This window comes from Cyrtonyx montezumae, unplaced genomic scaffold, assembly GCF_038088225.1.
Source record: "Cyrtonyx montezumae isolate F1298 unplaced genomic scaffold, pur_monq_1.0 scaffold_3, whole genome shotgun sequence".
In the NCBI taxonomy this organism is placed as follows: domain Eukaryota; kingdom Metazoa; phylum Chordata; class Aves; order Galliformes; family Odontophoridae; genus Cyrtonyx; species Cyrtonyx montezumae.
This window is the reverse complement of record NW_027072034.1, coordinates 102937812-102958579: the sequence shown is the minus strand read 5'-3', so window position 1 is coordinate 102958579 and position 20768 is coordinate 102937812. Positions and strand designations below refer to the sequence as shown.

Genomic DNA, 20768 nt, shown 5'->3' with positions numbered 1-20768 from the left:
GCTTGAATTGCAATAATATCTACAGTACTAGTTACTTTAAATGTCTATTTTTCCTATTAAAGAAACTTGGACAAAGTTCTCTCACCATACAATAATATGAAAATAAGGTGCATTTTATTTTATGGTTTCTTATAGAAGGTTTTTCTGTGCTACTTCTTTTCTCTGTTCCTAGTCAGAATAGGAACACAACTCTACAATTGAAGGGTATTGTCATAGAGCTCTGTTCAGAGAAGATGTCACTTATAAGGCTAGTAATGAACTTGAGCTGGAAGACTGTAGCTTCAAAAACTAAAACACCAAAGCTTCAAAAGACCAAGCAAACTGATACTGCCTTCCAAGCCAACAGCTGTCACATCCAAAAGTCACTGACACAACTGCTGCTCCAGTCTTCAGAATCTGAGTAACCTCTTCAGTTGGTTTCACATAATGATACAGCAGCATTAGGAGATGCCTATCTCAATCATCTATTTTTATTTCTAGACTGCTTTGAAAACTTCTCAGAGTACTTCAGAAGATTTCAGTATGTTACTTACAAACAGACACCATTTTAGTTTACTTGCATGTTTCTCAGCCTTACTCCAGGAGCATAGAAAAAACCACTGATGCAAAGAGCAGGATAACACTCTTCCAAGTTGGCAACTGTGAAACAGTGTATTTCAACAATCACCACCGCTAGCTGAGCTGGTGGAGGAGCTGATTTACACACCCTAACTTGTGATGTGACAGCCGTGCATGGCCATCGTGTTGATGTTGCCACTGCCACGCTGTGCTCACTGTTGGGCCTCCAGAAACTTTCAGTGGGTGCCGTTATTTCAGCGTGGAGGAATGAACATCCCTTTGCTCTTCCACGTCAGGCACCATTTTGTCATTAAGAGAAATTGCTTGGGTCGCTGCACAATGTGACACACCTTAAAGGATGTGAGGATTATTATAACGACTAATTACATAAACGGAGATGGAGGTGGTTCTGCTAACATCCTATTCTCGTCTTCCCTGCACAAATCTGATTCCACCTAAATTCTATCTGCTTATCTTCTGTAGTTTACTAAACTGTCCTATTCAACGCAGACGCGGCACTGAGATTTTATTTTAGCCCGGCCTGAGTGCATTTCCACAGTCCCTTCTGGCGCTAAGCGAAGTGCTGGAGCTACCAGGCAGCAGCAGCCCCAGCGGCGGGGCCGGGCGCGCTGCTGGCCGTACCGCAACATGGCCGCCCCCAGGGGCGCCATCCGCCTGCTGTCCGTACAGCATGGCGGCCGCCTCTCCGCGCCGAGCCGGGAGGAGGCGCCGCGGCCGTAAAGCAGCGCCCGCTTCCCGATACCCAGCTGTCGCAAACCGGTGAATGGCTCTGGAGAGGGACCGGGGGGTGGGGGACACGAGCTCGCGGTCGCGGCGTGGGGGGGCGGCGGCGGCGGCTCCGCTCCCTCCTCCTGCCCCCGGCGGAGCGAGGCCTGCCGGCCGGGAGACGACGACGAGCCGAGATGGACCCCAACAGGATTATCCAGGCGCTGAAGGGCACCATCGACCCCAAGCTGCGCATCGCAGCCGAGAACGAGCTCAATCAGGTGAGGGGGGCGGACGCGGCCGGCCGGCAGCCCGCGGTAGGCCCGCCCCGCCTGGCTGCTCCGCACGGGGTCGCCCGTCCGGGCCGGCAGGGGCGGGGGGTCGGGGCTCCCCCTCCTCCGCGCTCGGGCCCTCCCCTGCGGCCGGGCTGACAGTGGGGGCCGTGCCCGCACCCCTCGCCCCGCTCAGCAGTGCCAAATAAAACTTTGGGAACGGTGCGTTAGTGACGGCGACATCCCGCGTTCAGTGTCACGGCGCCGAGCGTGGGGTCAGAGGGCTGGCCGCGGCTTCGCTCGGGCGACGACGGTGCCGTGACCTGAGTGCTGCGGTACAGCACCTGATCTGGCGCCGGGTCGTGGCCGTGTGTACGAGCCGGTCCGTGAGAGCGGGTTGTCGGGTTGCTGCCTTTCCGGCTCGGCTCGCTATTTGGGCACCTGAAAGCTCCTTTCGAGACGGGTACAGCTAATCCCTGCCGGCGAGGGATCACAGCAAGAGGATGGATTAAGTGCAGGACACCGAGAACACTTCTGAAGGGGTGGATAGCATGCAAAACTTTTCTGCTGCTTGGTTACTTCAACAATGCATCAGTGCTTTTATTTTTTTTTTATCATCACTGTGAAGGATTGAGAGGGATATGAATGTTTGCCAGCAGGTTGTTGCACAGGAATGAGTGTGGCAGGAACGGCTGTGAGTGATGGAGCAAAGAGATGTCTGTCGGGGTCCCCAGGTCCTGCTCCCCACACCGCCACTGCTATCACCACCAAGAGCTTTATTTAAAACAGTATCACAGAATATCTTGAGTTAGAAGAGACCTACAAGGACAACTGAGCCCAGCCCCTCGCTCCACACAGCACCACCCAAACCCAAATGCTGTGTCTGAGCGGTGTCCCAGATCCCCTTGAACTCCAGCATGTGGGGCCGTGCCCACTGCCCTGTGCATCCTGTTCCATGCCCACCGCCCTGTGGTGCAGACCCTGTCCCTAACCCCCAGCTGCCCCTCCCCTGACACAGCTCCATGCCGTTCCCTCGGGCCCTGTCGCTGTCACACAGAGCAGAGCTCAGCGCTGCCCCTCCATTCCCTGTGAGAGCTGCAGCCGCCATCAGGCCTCCCCTCAGCTCCTCTGCTCTGTGCTGAGCCAACCCAGGGCCCACAGCCACTCCTCCCACACCTTGTTCTCCAGACCCTTCTCCATCTTTGTAGCTTTCCTTCAGACAGTCTCTTATACTTCTGTGTCCTTTCTATACTGCAATGCCCCAAACTGGCACCCAGTGCTCAAGGTGAGGCTGCATAGCACAGAGCAGAGTGAGACAGCCCCTTCCCTTGCCCCGTGGCAGTGCTGTGCAGACAGATTTCTCCCTTGTGTTATAAAGAAGTGAAGATGTGCCTATTGCTGTGCAGGCTTCCCATCATGAAGTGTGATGTATGCGAGTGATACAACAAACTGATGCAGCACTGGAGCTGTTATGAATCTTTGAAACAAAAGTGTTCTTGAGGAATGTCACTAACGTGGGTCTTTGACATCTTGAAGCCTTTCAGTGTTTTTGAAGCAGGACTTCAAAGCAGCATGTCAGACTTCCATGCATGTAATATCAGCGTTGACATGGAGCTGTGATCTGCATGAGCTGGCATCCAGATGCTACTCTAGCTTTTATCTTTCTCTAGCAAAGAAACCAATCGAGCAGCTGAACTGACACGGAGCAGTTGGAGTGGTAATACACTGCTTGTTCTAAGTGAACAGGGGTCACCTTCACTTCTGTGCAACAGCTGCAGTGTTGCTGCTCCTGATAAGCACTAAAAGGTACTAGGGTGAAACATCCCCTGTGCTGTCCTGTCTGCAGTGTGCAGTGGTTTCAAGCTTGAATTCAGGCAGTGACTGGTGCTTCATGTAGAGCTGGAACCTGGTGTTACTATTCCAGCAATATTGTTCTTCTTTGTATGTCCCTCAGTGCTTGTACTGACAGAGTCCTTAGCAACAACCTTGTAATGGCCCTACTCTATCATCTGCTTGCTTTGCAGAATGTGTGGGATGAAGTTAAAGTTGATGAAAACTTGGGAACCTGTAAGGAGTCCCAAGATGTCTGAAAATGTTTCTTTCTGTTCTTTAAGTTCCTGCACCTGAATAAAGATGGAGAAAAATCAGTGCTGTTGCTTTCTACCTTCTGGATTATCGTCTAATTGCTTTCAGAAATGAAATCAATACTCCATTTAAAGTTACTATTTCTTTTTCTTGCCCTTATTATCTTTATTGGAAGGCTGTTTGTCAACTCTCTTCCTCCAGCAGCTAGAGACAAATGTCAGTTTTCATCCTAAACTAATTTATGGTCCATTTAGATCGATCTGTACCAATCTTGCTTCTTAACTAGAATAGGCTCCTTGGTAGCCACTCTGATATATTAGAGGCTGATCTCCACCAGCTTGTTTTTCTGGCCTCAAGCTGTATTTCCTTTGAGTTATCACAAAGCTGAATTTTTGAAATCTAAAGCAAGAGAGGGCAGCTCTTCTCTGTGCTTATCTTTGAAGTAATCTTTCTTGTGCAATCTGGTCATCTGTGTTTGCAGCATGTCAGAACGTCATTAATACCTCATTTTATATATCCTAAAGCTACAGTTATCTTCTTCATGTTCAGCACTTGCATTATCTCTTATCATGTAATATACCAAGGTCCTGTTATCCTGTTCCTCACTAATGAGCCACAAGCTTTTGGGAGAAATTCCTGTTATGCTTTAATGTACGGCCATGTACTTTGTCCTATTACTCCATTCCATTTTTGTTGCAGCAGTTCCAAAGATAATTCAGTTCTTTGTAGGTTATGTTGTTCTCCTCTGCTACCTCTGAGTCATGAACGAACTTCATTTCTCTCAGTGACCTGAACACAAACGTAAGTGTGGCAGTGGTAATGTAAGTAAAGTGGTTCTTGATAAACTGGAGCAGGGATTTCCAGTCAGGTCGGTAATCTCCCTCTCATAACCACTGTCATTTCCCTGTTAGCCTGTTGTTCTCTAAGTGCACACATTTTTCCGTCTCCCTCCTTTTCTTTCACCTTTCTATGTTTTTCCTCAGTTCTCTCACAGTGTGGTTGGCCTGTGCTTCAGAATCATGTTTATCAGTAACACTATTTCTTAGAACAGTTCATTTCTGTACCAAAGAAAGATGCTCAGTTTCCACACACCCTCTTGTTCGTAATGCCCTTCTTTGATATCTGTGGCATCAATTGTCCTTTCACCTAAGGGATTCATGGTGGGTTTTATTTTCTAACAGTTAGATGCTGCTTTCATGTAGCAGTTCTTGGAATGCTGTGGAATGTTATCGTCTGGATATGTGAGCGTGCAGTCATCTCCAACTTACTCCCATGTGGATAGCATTGCCTGTACAATTCTTACACTCTCATCTTCACTGGCTCAACCTGTTGCAGTACATTTCTTTGGTCTGTGGCAAAGGGACAACATGAATTAAATTGCAGGAACACAAGTACTTGTTTACATCTTGAGAAGGAATTGCAGAATATGGCTTTGTCAGGACCTGAGAAGCTGGGAGAAGAGAAAGAAATGTGAGAGTATCAGTTGGCTGCCATAGCGTGCAGAGATCTGGGGGCCACCGTGAACACAGTATTGAGCACCTCCATCGAGGAAGGAATCTTGGATTTGTAGCCAAGACTGATTTGATGAGGAAGTTGGCTTGCACAAAGTTCTGTGGGAAGCAGAGTCTGTTTGACACTGGGTGAGTTTGGCAGTAGAGGAGGGAGGGTGGGGTAAGGCTTCTTAAACACGTCCATTTTCATCTCATTTAATCCCAAAATGATGAAGTCAAGGACAGAAGGAAGTGTCTTTTGAAGTTTTAGTTTGTTTTAACAACCTGTGTGCGACTGCCAGTATAAAAATGAGAGAAAAGTGGCAAAAGTATGCCCAATGTGACAAATACTAATGGGGTTTCTAAGTAGTGCATTTGAAGTGCATCGCAACCAAAAATAAAACTTAGTAAACCAGATAGCTGAGCATTCAAATCAAATGTGTAGAAGCCTTAAAAGAGTTTTTGCAAGCAGTTTATTGGGTGGATATTCAAGCTTCACATTTCTTCTGCATGTTCATTTTTGCGAATGAAAATGTAGTGCCTCTGTTTTGCATCTGGAGGCACAGAAAGCCTTTTTGAAGTGCCCTATTTGCATGCAGAGGTGCAGAGAAGGGCGCGTTGTTCGGCACTTGCATCTTGCTGTCATGGCCTACATGAGGCATTCCTGGAGCTCACCTGTTCTGTGCTTTACCCAGCAGAAGAGGAAATGGCCTCATCTCTTCCTGTACTGAGCTCACACCTGACAGCTCTGCTCCTGCTCACAGAACACCTGCAGCTTCACCTGCTGTCTTCAGCTGCTGACTGTATGATTTCTAGAGCCTGGGAGGGAATGGGTCTGTCCCAAGATCTCAGTGAGCTTGACAGCAAACCAGTGAGAATGTGCTGGTGTAGGAGAAATGTTGCTGCGTGCAGCTTTTTGGAAGTCCTCTGTTGCAAGCAATGCATGGTTTTCCTGACTGGGTTTGCTGCAGCACCAGTGAGCAGTGTTTGATTTGACAGGTGTAAGAGGAGCTGAGCCATTTAGCTCAGAGTGGGGCAGCTCTGAACCCTGCTGGGCAGGGGCTGCCAGACAACACGTCAAGGCTGGCCCTGGGGCTCCTGTGCACTTGTTGTGGAAGGTTTGGGAACTTGGGGTGCTTCAGCCAGGTGGCCCTGAAAACTGGAGTTTCAGCTTTCCCACGTAGATAGATAGGTGAGACTGGTGGCTTGAGTGGTACAGCTTTACCTTGAACATTGCTTGTGGATAATTAAGGTGTACAGGGAAGGAAGAGTATACTTTTGGTTTGCCATTGCTGCTTTTATCTGAGATCTCAGGCTGCTCTACAAACATCAAACGAGTCTCTGAGCACAGAGAGGTTAGAACTGTGCTGTCATTACCATGAGAGAAATGAGGGTCAGAAAGTCAGGTGATGTAGAGAAACTGTTGAAAGATAGAGTTGTGCTGCTGCTGTTAATCTGAAGTACCGTGAAAGCTATGTAATTTTACCTCATTATGGAAATGTTCGATCAAGGAATTGGGGACAGGAGCTGCAGCACACATACCTTTATGTCACAGCTTTTGAATGAGGCTAAGTCTATGGGAGGAGGTAGCATAAGTGTAGTTAAACCCCAGCTCTGGAAGTAACTGCAGGACTGCCAGGCATACTCTGGTTGGCGAGAAGCACGATACAAGGTGAAATAAAGAGAGCTTCTGTCATCTGGCCCCCAAGAAACGCCTCACTTTGAACATCAAACACATAGATCTGAGTGATGAAAGATGAGACCTACTGCTAACTACTGATGTTTCTAAGGCTTAGCAGTAGCTGCACCATGCTGAGTCAACAGTTCTTCATATCGGAGGACCCCTGTTGAATGGCAGCAGTATAATGCTATCAGATTTTCACATCTTCTAAAGCTAGCGTGCTTTGCTCAGAAGTTCAGTGAGTATTGTTTTCTCTTTGAAATTCTCCAGCTGCATGGCTGATGTAGCATTTGCTAAGTTCCCAGGAAAGCTGTGGGTTTTGAAATGTTATCTGTCTGCACCTGATTTTAATTAAAAATAGTTATTTTTTTACCCAGTTTTTATTTTTCTCTTACAGTTCACTATACATCTAGTCCGTTAAAATACTGCTGAAAAATACGTGCCTTATTTGGCTTATGAGGCTAAGTTAAATAATTCAAGGACAGATCTGCACTGAATCTCATTATGCATTCTCAGTATTATTTAAATATTCATTATCACTAATCTCAGTTAGAAAACCAAGTCACATTACTTGTTCCTCCCCTGTGCTGCTATGTGCTCAGCTTTTACAAGTAATTATTTAGAATGCTACTGATTTGGCTAAATCCATGTGCTAAAACCTTTCATACTTCATGAGGAGAGTCAAAGAACTCCACAAAATCCCCTACCTGTGTTTCTTAACTCAGCTTCTGGTAATACAGTCTTCTTTAAACAATAATTTGCTAACTATGTTTTATATGTATTTCAGTCCTATAAGATCATCAATTTTGCTCCAAGTCTGCTGCAAATCATAGTGTCAGATCAAGTTGAGTTTCCAGTGCGCCAGGCAGGTAAGATGAAATCCTTGTTTCATTTTCCTTCAGTAGAAATATGGTCTGTGAGTAATTTCAACAGAGTATTGAGCTGGTGGAATGTAAGCAACATTTGCTCTGAACGTGGAAATGAAAAGAATCAACACAGAAACTTTTCTATCTTTGCTGCTTTTTTTCTCACATCCCTGTGTTTATAGTGATCCCTACTGGATTACTGCAATAGTAATATAAAAAGAGAATGATTTCTGCTTTTACCAAAGATATTCAAGACAAAAAAAAAAAAAAAAAAAGGTGATATCACTTGAATAATGTTTCTCTGTTAGAGTTCTTTTTCTTGAAACAGTGAAGTTTACTGAAACACGAAAACATAGTTTGTAGATCAAGAGTAGCCACGTAGACTAGTTCAATATCTACGGCGTCTGCTCACAAAAATGAAGGAAGATCACACTATGGTAAGTTGTACATACATCTGTAGTCTGAACATGTCTAGAAAGATTGCCTAACTGTGTGTGTGTTAACTGATAGAGCAGTGCAGGTGACCACAGAGTGTAGGTTTGTGTAAGATCAGATGCTAAATTCTCACCATCTACTTTGACTACCGTTATACAGTATTTTTTACAGATTGACAGAATTTCAATTTTTTCAAGAAATGGATGAGTACTGTTTCATTCACAGCTCTTTCTATCCTATGGAACAGCATTTCCCATTGAAGCACTGTGGGTTGTATTTTTTTTTTTTTTTGTACAGATCCTATTAATCCCTTGAGTGCATTGAGGCATGCTGACATACGCTGTTTGGCATGCTGGCGTGTATATTTTCAAAGATAATCCAACTTTGAATGGCACTGTAAAGCCATCCTGTGGTAAAGTTTGTTGATTAATCTGGACTCCATAAGGTCATTTTAATGAGTCAGTCCATCATTTTATTATCATTCAGGAAAAAAGCCTCTTTTTAAAAAACTTTGTTGTTCTTATTGTTGTTTTTTTTTTTTTTTAAGAGAATGGAGGTATAAATAGAAAGACACATTTAAATTTGTAAATCAGCAGCTTTCCCTAATTTTTTTATGAAAAGCCCATCATCTGTATAATATTAAGACCTATGGACAAAGTAAATTAAAGTCTTTGTCATTTGTCATGACAAAAAAAGTTGGACACAAGAATATCTTATCCGTACTTTAAAACCCTATCAAGAATGGTCCGAAATTGTGAAGGTATAAGTTATTATGTTACTTTAATGTTTTACAGTGTATTTCCCATGTTTTCTAAAGAATGCCTGCAGGCATTTCAATACTGAGGCATAAATGCTGCTTATTTTCAGTAGCAGATTAACTTTATTTTGCATGGTTTTTCACATGAGACAGACAAGAACAATTCTAAGGGATTATGGGAAATCCTAGTAGTGAGATAAAGCTTAGGGAATTCACAACAAACATTTCTATCTGAATAGGAGGTAGGCTGTGTGCCAGTTTCATACTGGGCATTTCCCCACACAGAGTGTCCTCTCTGCATATACAATGATTTGTTTACATGAGCTTTCCAAAACTTCACTTACTGAGCTGGATTAGTTATTTCAGATGTGAGTAAAAATGAAGATAAGTAGATTTTTGTTTGCTTGTTCTAGATTGATAACATACTTTGCCTGTATGCAAGTATTTTGTTGTACATATGTTGTAGTAAAGAATGTACTCCAAAAGAGTTTTCCTGTCCTATGACACTTGATCCCAATGTTGACTTGTTAAGATTAAAACAAGAGAAGTTTTCTCTCTAAACTGCTCTTAGTTCGTACAATTGTTACAAACACATGCAGAGCTCTTCAGTTGTCTCTTCTTTTCTTTGTTCTGCTTTTCAACTGTACTACACATTGAGCATAGTAACATAGAGATGCTTTAGAATTAAGTCTAAATTATTATTTCCACATCTCTTATACATAGCTGCCATCTACCTGAAGAACATGGTGACACAGTACTGGCCAGACCGTGAACCACCTCCTGGAGAAGCAGTATTTCCATTCAACATTCATGAAAACGATCGTCAGCAGATTCGTGATAACATTGTAGAAGGAATAATTCGCTCTCCTGACTTAGTGAGGTATTTTTGTGTTTTGTAGGGGGTGGTTTTTTTTATAGCTCAGGTTTTCAGACCTACTAGTCCAGCTCTGAAAATCTCAATTTCTTGGGAAATCAACTCAATGCTTCTTTTGAAAATATAATAATAATAATAATAATAGTAATAATAATAATTAGTGTATTCATGTGCATTTGTTTTTTTCAGAGATGTATTAACTTGGCTAATTGCACTGCAGTTTATTCTCTTACGATGTAGTTGAAAGTGTCTTGTAATGTCAGCCTGTCTGTATGTCTGATTTGGGACAGACAGTATTGAGGTCTATAATACAGAATTACCCATTCAAAAATTATGGCTCAAAATCCTTTTTTTTTTTCTGGTAGCTCTTATCTCTGCTACTTTTCAATTTTTTAATGCAATCCCAACAATTAAATGTATGGTGCCACAACATAAGGAAACTTATGTTGTTTCTGTGATAGTGCAGTAAGGGCATGTTGTTTCCCAGGTCTTCATGTCATAATTACTAAGGCTGACTTCATACTAGAGAGCACAGAATAACGGAAGTATAAGAAGTTTTTTGCAAACTAGTTCAGGCTTCTTTTCATAGCATGGTATTCCAAATACTCTGACATTACAATAACCATCTACACCTAAAAGGACAATTGAAAACGTTGCCCAGAAAATCTCCTGGAATAGGGTGTTTCTAAATACTAACAACTTCTAGATTTGTCAGAGAATCAAAATGGCAAAGAAACATTACTGGGACTGGTTTGATGCTGTGATATCCATATTTTTCACTGTTTGCTTGTGAGAATAAGGGTGGAGAACAAACCAAATCAACATCAGGGACAAACTCCAAAGGCTTGAGGAGGAGGGTAATATTGAACAAAGCTCAGAATGTGAGAGGATTGAAAGCCTGATTGAACTGCTTGGAGTTTGTGGCTCCATATCTATTAGACTGCAAGGAAAACTAAATATAAAAAGAAGCTATTTACTGCTGACTTTTATTCCTTAGCAGAGCCAAGAGCATGTACAGCTTCTAATTTAGGGCCTCTCAAACTTTTTAGTCATTATACCCCGCTTCAGGCAGTTAACAGTTCTGTCTTACCACACCATTCTGAGTGGCTTCAGAGTTTATGGAGGGACAGGAACAGTATGACATTTTACATCACTCGCTCTGCCATATGCTTCAGAAATGGTGAAGCACTGTTCTGGAAGATCCCAGGCATACCATAATTTGATGAGGATACTCTGGCTTGGATTGTAAAACAAATCAGTTTTGTTTAATTAAAAACATACAAATTTGTGCTCTTGTGGCTGCTTTCAACCTTCTAAGTATGTAGAAGTATAACCATTCATTTTCAAAATCCAAAGCTAGCTGATTTTGTATAATTAATTGCACAAAAAATGCTCCTCCAATATTATCAAAATATGTATAACACGGTGCAATATATATATTGTAGCCATTAAGCCAAGATTTGGGATCTGTGCTTTAATATTAAACACTGTGATTTGATCTGATCCTTTATTGTGTTTCTCTTTCCCTCGTGCATAGAGCCCAGTTGACAATGTGCCTGCGTGCTATCATTAAACATGACTTTCCTGGCCATTGGACAGCGGTCGTTGACAAGATAGGCTACTACTTGCAGTCTCAGAACAGTGGGAGCTGGCTTGGGAGCCTCCTGTGCCTGTATCAGCTGGTGAAGACTTACGAGTAAGTTGTTGTCCGTCAGCGGACAAGGGTGCTGTGCTTCAGTTTCTCATCTGATTACCAAGAATGACATTTGTAAAAGCACTGGCAGCTTTACAAGGAATTCAGATAGAGAATGAGATTTAATAATTGACATATGCTTTCTTTCCTGCAAATAAATGACAGCTGCATCATTTTTATATCATCAGTGAATTGTAAGCAGAGATTCCAGCAGTAAATAACCTTTATGACTTTAGTGAAGTTTTTTTTTTTTTCTTGAGGCTTTGTTGTTTTGATCTGATTTACCCTATCTGTGAAAATTTCTTAAATGCTTATAACTTCTTTTGCTTGAAGATTCCTCATATGCTGGAAATACAAATGCAAATAATTTTCTACTTTTGTGTCATAATACAGTACTGTCTGTCACATAGTCCCATTGTGTGTTGTTATCTGTATCATCCTTCTGATTGTCTGAATCTGGAAAGCATAAGTTAGCAGAAGTATAGTGAGCAATTAGTGATGAATTAAAAATTAGTGATGAATAGAAGGCATGCAAATCTCCATTGTGTAGATCCTTGACCAGTGTTTTTGTTTTCTTTGCAGATACAAGAAAGCAGAGGAGCGAGATCCTCTCATAGCAGCAATGCAAATATTTTTGCCTCGGATTCAGCAGCAAATGATTCAGCTTCTGCCTGATAATTCTCATTACTCTGTGCTTCTTCAGAAACAAATTTTAAAAATCTTTTATGCTCTTGTTCAGGTTGGCATCTTTGTGCAGAAAAAAAAGAACTCTTACATTGCTGTGTACAACAATCCCCTTCAGCGCACTCATGGGTGTCTTTGACTTCAAATACCAATTTGGATGGGAAAAGTAATGTTCAGTGAATAGCCTTTATGAAAATGTGATTTTCATAGATTTGTCTACTTAAAAATTGGTCACATAATCCCCAGTGTTGAATTTTTAATGAACTTAAGTACTTGTGCACGTCTTACCTGTAAGCTTGCTGGAGAACTGTTTTTATATTTATAAAGTTACTCATAATCTGATATAAACAATGAGTATCTAGAGTCTGCTGTTTCGCCCCTGAAAATGGCAGTAGTACATACTATATTATAATTGCCAATCAGTACACTTCAGTAGGTGGTGTTTCGTTCATCATCTTCTAAAGATTTGGCAGAATTTATTCATTGGAGCACATGTGTTTCCAGAGATGTGTTTGGCTGTGTGGGTTTGCTGAAGAAGTACTTATAAAGAATGTGAAACAAAAAAAGATCCTACACCAGGCTCAGATAAATCTTGCTGAAGGTTAAAAAGCTGAAATAATTACTTATTAGATGGAGGGGATTAAAAGAGGATCCAAAGATCCTATTGTATTTTGAAAACGATTTCCTGAATATTGTCACTGCTTTGGGTTTTGTAGAGAAGTAAAATTTATTAGATAATAGCTAGGTAGTAATTACAAGTACAGTTCTCTCAATAAAATGTTTCCCTAAGAAAAGGAAGCAAAAAGAATTAGCAAGTACTCAACCTGAGGAACTTCTCTCAAATAGAATCATTATCAGAAGTTCCTTTGCAAATTGTTCTGAGAAGGATAGAGTAGAATTGATGTTGAAATGAATTTTAAGTTTACTTAGAACTTCATCTTCCTGGAAATGTAACTACTGTAGAAATAGCTCCTACTCACTTCAGAGAAAAAAAAAAAATCAGTGTTTCATGAAAGTGTTGTTTTGTTTTGTTTTTAATTTCAGTATGCATTGCCACTCCAGTTGGTGAATAACCAGACTATGACTCAGTGGATGGAGATCTTCCGTACTATCATTGACAGAAATGTACCTCCTGTAAGGTTTAGTACTGTCAAAACCTCTTACACTTGTGTGTTGACGTAAAGGAACAGTCAATGTAAAGGTTTTCTAAGTGAGGTCATTTTTTCTTTTTTTTTGTTTTTGTTTTGTTTTTTTGTGTTTGTTTTGTTTTGTTTTTAAGATGACATTTATTTGTGGTTCTTATCTTTACAATAAGTGTTCTTCTGACAGAAGTGCAGGAGAATCATGTAAGCTGCCAAATTTTCATTGTCTGAGGTAGTGATAATATGTAAACTCCAGTCTGTGATATCTTGGAAACTTTCAAGTACTTGAGCCTTCTTGTCTCAAGAAGCAAGAGCTCATCTCAAACCCATTATTTGTCTCTGTTTCTCTATTTTGTCAAATCTCCACATCTCTAGAAGAAAACCGAATGAAGTAATTAAATGTGTGAGCATGCATGTATGTACAGCAATAACTGTCATTTCCTAAGTTCTTGAAAATCTATTTAACACCATAATTTTTAAAAGCTTCTGCATTACAAAGTGGATAGGGTATATAAATTTGAAGTAGTGTATAGCTTAATTTATAAGCAGAAGTGGACACTGCTGTGTGCTATTCAAGTCTATCTGAGAGTTTCAGTTTTTTAAGTGTGTGTCATTTTGAATATTCAAGTGTGGGCATTGCACAGGTGTTTTGTATACACACTTATGTTAACTCATGAAGATAGTGTAAACTTCCTGAATTGTTAACATAGCCAAAGGTTTAGTCAGTGCTGTGAGTTTGTATTAGTATGCTCAGTGAGGAATATTTGAAAAGTTATTTGTCTCAACAGTTCACAAAACTAATTCACAATTCTCCTGTTTATTTATAGGAGACTTTGCAAATTGATGAAGATGATAGACCAGAGCTGGTGTGGTGGAAATGCAAGAAATGGGCATTACATATTGTAGCTCGTCTTTTTGAACGGTAATGAACTACTAACAAGCTGATTAAAAACTAATAGGGTTACAGATCTTCAACATTCCTTGGGTACAGTTAGACAAGACAATTGAGTTGATGCAATAGCTCATGGAGAACAAAGAGGTATTCCCACAGCTGTCTTTTGCCTTGCACTGGCACAGCCAATGGCTTCAGCTCCTACTGAAATAATGTGGCTCTCTAGGCTGGCAAGAAACTGGTAAGGAAAACAATTTTTTTCCTTTCTTTTTTTTGTGTATTCGTCTACAACGGCTTGTATTCTTGGATACAAAGGCAGGGAAAGATTTGAAAAGAAATCCAAAAATATGGAAGTTACCAAGCTTATGACAACAAGGCAGCTCTATTGACTATATCTGTGTGAGGTTCTAAAAGAAAAGGGAAGTGAGGCATTATGTAGGAAATAATGGCTTAGTAGAGTATTTGCAGAGAGGATTCGTTGGGGATGGAAGGCTATTCAGGGGCATTTGTGTTATAGAGAGTACTGTATTTTCCTGACATGGACGGCTCTCTGCCGTGTAGGTAAATATCTGTCTTCTCTTCATTTTAAAGGTATGGAAGTCCGGGAAATGTAACTAAAGAATACTTTGAATTCTCAGAGTTTTTTTTGAAAACATACGCTGTGGGCATACAACAAGTAAGTACAGTTAATTTGTTACTAAATTCAATCACTTTGGCTGAACAAAGATAGTGTTTTCCAATAGTGCGCTTGGATCTTGAAGTTCATAAAGCAAAAGTGAACAGAATCAGATTCATTTTTCATTATAGTGATTGAGAAATTCTTTAGAAATCTTGGTACCGTACGTAACTGAGGTATAATAGGCAAATATTCAGCAAGTTGGAAAAACTATGCAGGAAAACTTACAGAAAAGCAAGTGCTTATCAAACAGTGTTTATCAGCATGCATAAATAACTGAGAAAAAAGAAACAATTTATCTCAGAGGGATGTGTTATCACACCACTCCTTAGTAAGTAATTTTGCTGGTGACAACTTATGGACACTGGATTCTGTCCTGTTTTGTGTCAGGAAGGTATAATCAGAATAGAAAGTGAGTAGCAATATTTGATATCTGGTTAGCATAGTTTGTGAAAATAGAGCACATATTCGCAGTTGACAAATTGTTTTTGTAGGGGAATGCTAATTATTTGTGTGTAACATGGTATTGTGAAGATGGTTCGGTTTTGATAAGTGGTGCAGAAGGGTGGCACTGCATGGGTTTTCTGCCAGCTTAGCTATGGTCCTCTGGGAATGGACATCCAGCATCTCCCTAGTTTGAGGAATTGACTATAGCAATTGGGTGCCTGGAAGTCCATAGGGAGGTAGCTTGCAAGCTTAGAAGTTTCTGGGACAGCTTCTCTTGTTTCCCATTCAGCTTGCTATGTGTTGGATTACTAGCAGTGGTAGTTCCCAGGCTTTGTGCTCAGCTCTTGAGCATCCAGGCTTTTGGGTTTCATATTCCAAACAAGCTCCTGATAAGTCAGAATAGTGCAGTTCACTCTGCTTCTGGTGATTCTGGGCTCTTGATTTTCAAGTAACACCTGTTGGATAATTTGTATTCGTAGAGTATGTGGCTCTTCAGCAGACTGCCAGGTGAAACATCCCTGATGAGGCATGGGCAGGCTTCTCAGGGTTCAAGCTTCCAGCATCTTATTCAGAGCGCACGGTTGTTCTCACTTCAATAGAATGGAATAGAATAGAAAGTTTGGTTGGAAGGGACCTACAAAGAACTAGTCCAACTGCCTGACTGCTTCAGGGCCAAATTGGAAGTTAGAGATGTTACTGAGGGCATTATCCAAATGTTTTTTGAACACTAACAGGCCTCTCAGCAAACTTTCTGAGGATGTTTCCTCCACTCCTGTATTCGGATCACTGATAAAAGTTTGAAACAGGACCGGCCCTGGAGTTAAATCCTGGGGAACACTGCTAGTGACCCATCCATCTCAACTCCTTGAGATCTGCTTTTGAGCCAGTTAATCACCCAGTGTAGTGTGAAGCTTTACCTCACAATTGGACAATTTATCTATAAATATGATGTGAGAGATTATATCAAAGGCTATGCTAAAATCCAGGAAAGTTAAGTGCATCACCTTCCTTTTATCCACCAGGCTGAAGACCTTATAGAAGGAGGTGGAATTATTAAGGCAGGATGTTCCCTTCATGATCCCATGCTGATAACTCCTGATAATTAAGTCACGTTCAGACCATTTCAAAATAAGAGGATTGTCTGCAAAAGCCATTGCTTTTCCCCATCCAGTTTGACAAAACAAAACAATTTATCAATTGGTGTATCAATTCTGTGTAAATAGAACTAAAGGATGGTTGTGGGGAGACTGCTAAGTATCAAATAAAAAGGAAGGAGAAACAGTTGAATATAAATTCTATGTTCTTTGCAACAGTTAACTCCTGAGTAGAGAAATAGGCTTCCATGGGTGGTGGTCATTTACAATACTTACAATTTAGGTCTTTTAATGGACCAGGTTATGCAGCAGAGGAAGAGTGATTTAACTTGAAAGATGAATGGTCTTAGATGATCTGCACATTTCTTTCACTTCTCACTCATAGATGCTGATTTGTCACGTTTCACGGCAGAGTTTGTACGAATGCTGTTGTGAATATTACAATACTGAGCCTTTGTTACACATTTTTCACTTAACTGCTGACATTGTGTTACTCTGTGAGAGATAAAGCCAATTTCTGCCCAAGGAGTGTATGTTCAAATTAAGATTTATTGTAGTGTTGTAGAGAATTATTAAGTAGAGTTTTTCTTTTGAAAATACGATTCAACTCTTTTGTTATGCTTTGTCCTTGATTTTTATCATCGCTTGTCTGTGTGCCAGTTCTTTATGCTTACTAGCACTCAGTGGTTCATTTGCCATTAACGTTGAGTAGTGGCTTTGTATTGAAGGTTTTTTTGTAGCAGAGCAAACATTTATAATAAGCATTGTGTTACAGTTTGTGATAGCATGCTATACAACACTGTCTGACAGTTACAATAGCTAAATGAAGTTAAGATTTTTTTCTTCTCCTGACTCACAGATTTAGGTGTTAACCTAATTTCCTTTTTTAGTTTAGTATTTCTATTATTGTCACTCTTCTTCTAAAGTCATATGGGTTCTTCAGGGGATTGTCTTTTAGAAACGAACACAAATTCCATTAACAGATTTAGATGCCAACTGGTTTGAAAATCTCTCTGTACCTTTTCTACATCAATTCCAAATTTGTCTGAGGCCTGTGTACACTGTGAGTCTGGGAATTCTGAAGCATGTCTTTGGTTTGCAATCACAAGTGATCACATGATGGATCTAATAGTAAGGGTAAACATATCTAAATCCTTGCAGATTTAGGTTCTTAATGTTTAAGTGATTTCTAACTTGGATCAAAGTGGTTACTGACTAGAACTTTTGCTGCATTGTTAATCAGTCTGTGCTGTAATTCACTGAAAAGGTGCCTTGTATGTCTATACATGAGGTCTAATTTTCCATCTTCATTTAAAAACACCAATTCTTTATTTCTTCAGGTTCTGTTAAGAATTTTAGACCAATACAGACAAAAGGAATATGTTGCACCACGTGTTCTTCAGCAAACATTAAATTATCTGAACCAAGGGGTCATTCACTCTGTAACGTGGAAGCAAATGAAGCCACACATACAGGTTGGTGCATAAAACACAGTCAGAAACACTGCATGTCATCAGAGTGATAGAAGAAGTCGTTTTCTGTAGGTTTTAAGGTTTCATGAATCTCTCATGCATCAACCTTGGCAAAAATAACCAAAACCAACAAAACATTCCCACGCTAATGAGATTCTTTTTTACAATATCATAACTAACTTTCATTGCAGATACTGTCAACTCAAGATTCCCTTGCATAAATTCCTTATTTTGCTGAAGTTTGACACAAAGTTCTGCTTTTATTAGTTGCTAGTGTTAAGAAATTACTATACGCTTGGAAATGGTAATTGATTGCAGTGCAAAGACTGTCACAAAAGATACCACAAACTATGTGTAACTGAGCTGTTTTAAGGATATATTTTATAAGTAGATTTAAGAACACGTGAAAAGGAATTTTCATACCTCTTTTCTTCATGCTATAAGCTAGTTAGTATATGTTTGTTAATCCCATGAGTGTTATGGAGAAGGATGTTGAATCCTGTTGGCATATTAAGTGTTGTGTTTGTGAGAACCTTCTGCAGAATGCAATGTTCTGCTGTTTCCAGGTTAGATACTGAAGTATATTGTGCGTGTGGTGCTGAATTATTATAAAGTTAGATTATATAATTACCGCTCTCTGCTAAAAAAGGAAAGGAGAATCTGTACTGCTTTTGATTTTCTATGTACTTACATGCATTTGACTCCTCTGATATTAGAGTATAACAGAAGAAGTGATATTCTCCCTCATGTGCTACAAAGATGAGGATGAAGAGCTGTGGCAAGAAGATCCTTATGAATATATCCGCATGAAGTTTGGTAACTGTCTGTAGTTACAGCTTAATTTTTATTTTCATTATAATTGTATACTGTAGTCCCAAATAAGCAAGTGTAATGTCACTGTCTTCACAAGTGTCTTGAACAATAGGAAGAAAAGAATTTGTTTAGTAAATCTCACCAACATGTAATTAGAAGATGGCAGATTGAGTGAGTTTAGGCTTTTTGGCTAGTGCTCTTAAAGTAATTCTCTTAAAATCGTTTTCTACTTCAGATGTGCTCAGTTCAGCTAACAGTCTGGCTTGCTTTCCTTATAGTGCCAGTTTCAGAGTCCTAAACTGGAGTCACATCAGCTGTCTGCAAGCTCTTGCAGCTCACACTTTGACCAGAAGAGGCCTGACTTGCTCTTTCTCTATTGCAAATTGTTCCTGTTTTCAGTATCTTTTGCCAATTATTAATTACTAAGTTGTAAAACAATTATATAGATATATTCTTTCAAAAGTCGCATTGAAAAAATCTCAGGAACTACACATGGGACTAATGTGTAGTAATTTATCTTGTTAAAAGAGTCATATCATTGAAAAAGAGAAGGGTACTTAAAAATATAGCAAATTTAGCTGGAAAATTCCAGTATGCCAGGCACCACAGCGACATTTAACATTCAGAAATTATTAATTAACTGCCTTTTGCTTAGCATATGAAGAAATGGAATGTAAAAGCTCCTAGAATACTTAAAAAACAAACAGACAACCCTCCAATCTTGGCAAGTTGAAAAGAAAAAAGCAATTGTGATAGTGTTGATGACAGGGATCTAAATATGTAGCTGATTTTTTGGTATCTAAATTCTGTTATTTTTATGTTAGCAGTGAGCCCTATTTTTATCTCTAACTGAGAGTTAAATACAGGTTTGAACTCTATTATGGAAACATAAATGTACATTTACTTGAAATTTAGTGAAAAGTATTTGGATTTGCAACATGAATGGTAGTATTTCTGAATCTTGATTTATCTTCAAGATCTAAAGAAAAGTTAACATGTAATTTTAAACACATTTTAAGGTTATTTTTCTAGATCCTTTTATTTAACACAATCTACGTAAGGATGTTTGGATTAGAACACATTTGGCAGTGCAGATTGTTTTTCGATATATAAATTATATTTTAGTACGATTAAAGGAGGTTTACTTGTAATGAAAGAAGTTGAAAAGCTTCAGCTTTCAGCAGATTTAAACTACAACAGATCCAAGCATTTTTTTTACACTCAAGGAGTTTCCCATGAGGTTTCAATAAAATCAAGTTAAAATTATGTACATATGTTATGCAGATGGCACTGGAATGCATTGGTGTTCTTATTATAGTGGCTTTAATTAAAAAAAGATAGAAAGAAAGCAACAGCCAGCAAATAAAAAACAAATTTTCTTTCATTAAAGACATGATCTCAAAAGAAGTAATGAATAAATAATGCAGTCTTGATAAAGGGAGTGATGAAAGGTCAGTAGATTAGGAAGTCAAGAAATAAATGTTCTTGTGGGTGACATGAGCTTGAGTCTGACTCTTGAACCGTTTATTGAAGGCAGTCATGTCCCACAAACTCATGTTGGTTTATCAGCTTTTTATTATTATGTTATAATCATAAAGTGAGTTTATTAATTTATTTTTAATGTTAGATGTATTTGAAGATTATGCATCTACAACAACTGCAGCACAAAATCTCCTTTATACAGCAGCAAAGAAGAGAAAAGAGGTATGGTATTAGTTTTTTTTAATTTTCCCTTTAAGTTTCTTTAAAAGTGTTTTTTTCCCTTACGTTTGAAGATGCTATAGGCAGCATCTAAAAAAAAAAAAGTACTTGCTCATGTATGGTCAAACTCATTCCTGGCTGGATGCCATCAATTTAGGGAGAATTAAAATACGTAAGTATAAATAAATAAATGGTTTCCTCTTACAGCTCTGAAATTAACATACCCGATAAAACAAATTGGAATAGATGTAGTGATAGTTTCCCATGTTTATGAACAGCCTCTGCCATGGCTGGTTCAGAGATTCTCAAAGTATAGCAGGGGCACAAGTGAATCTAATGCTTGTTAATTTTCACTGATGCAATTCAAAGTCCTGCTGACAACAGTGAAATTAGGAAGAGTAAAATGAATT

The 20768-nt window shown here is 39.8% G+C and overlaps 1 protein-coding gene across 1 annotated transcript in view; it reads left to right on the top strand.

Annotated features, from left to right (window-relative positions):
* The first annotated feature begins 1397 nt into the window (after positions 1 to 1397).
* Positions 1398 to 20768, top strand: part of IPO8 (importin 8) — a 41621-nt gene continuing 22250 nt past the window's right edge. The window contains exons 1-11 of the mRNA XM_065742640.1: positions 1398 to 1565; positions 7600 to 7681; positions 9594 to 9750; positions 11282 to 11440; positions 12020 to 12176; positions 13166 to 13255; positions 14091 to 14185; positions 14747 to 14831; positions 17713 to 17847; positions 18561 to 18660; positions 20285 to 20361. Of these exons, the coding sequence (XP_065598712.1) occupies positions 1482 to 1565; positions 7600 to 7681; positions 9594 to 9750; positions 11282 to 11440; positions 12020 to 12176; positions 13166 to 13255; positions 14091 to 14185; positions 14747 to 14831; positions 17713 to 17847; positions 18561 to 18660; positions 20285 to 20361 (1221 nt within the window). The 5' untranslated portion in view covers positions 1398 to 1481. The remainder of the gene's footprint in view (positions 1566 to 7599; positions 7682 to 9593; positions 9751 to 11281; positions 11441 to 12019; positions 12177 to 13165; positions 13256 to 14090; positions 14186 to 14746; positions 14832 to 17712; positions 17848 to 18560; positions 18661 to 20284; positions 20362 to 20768) is intronic.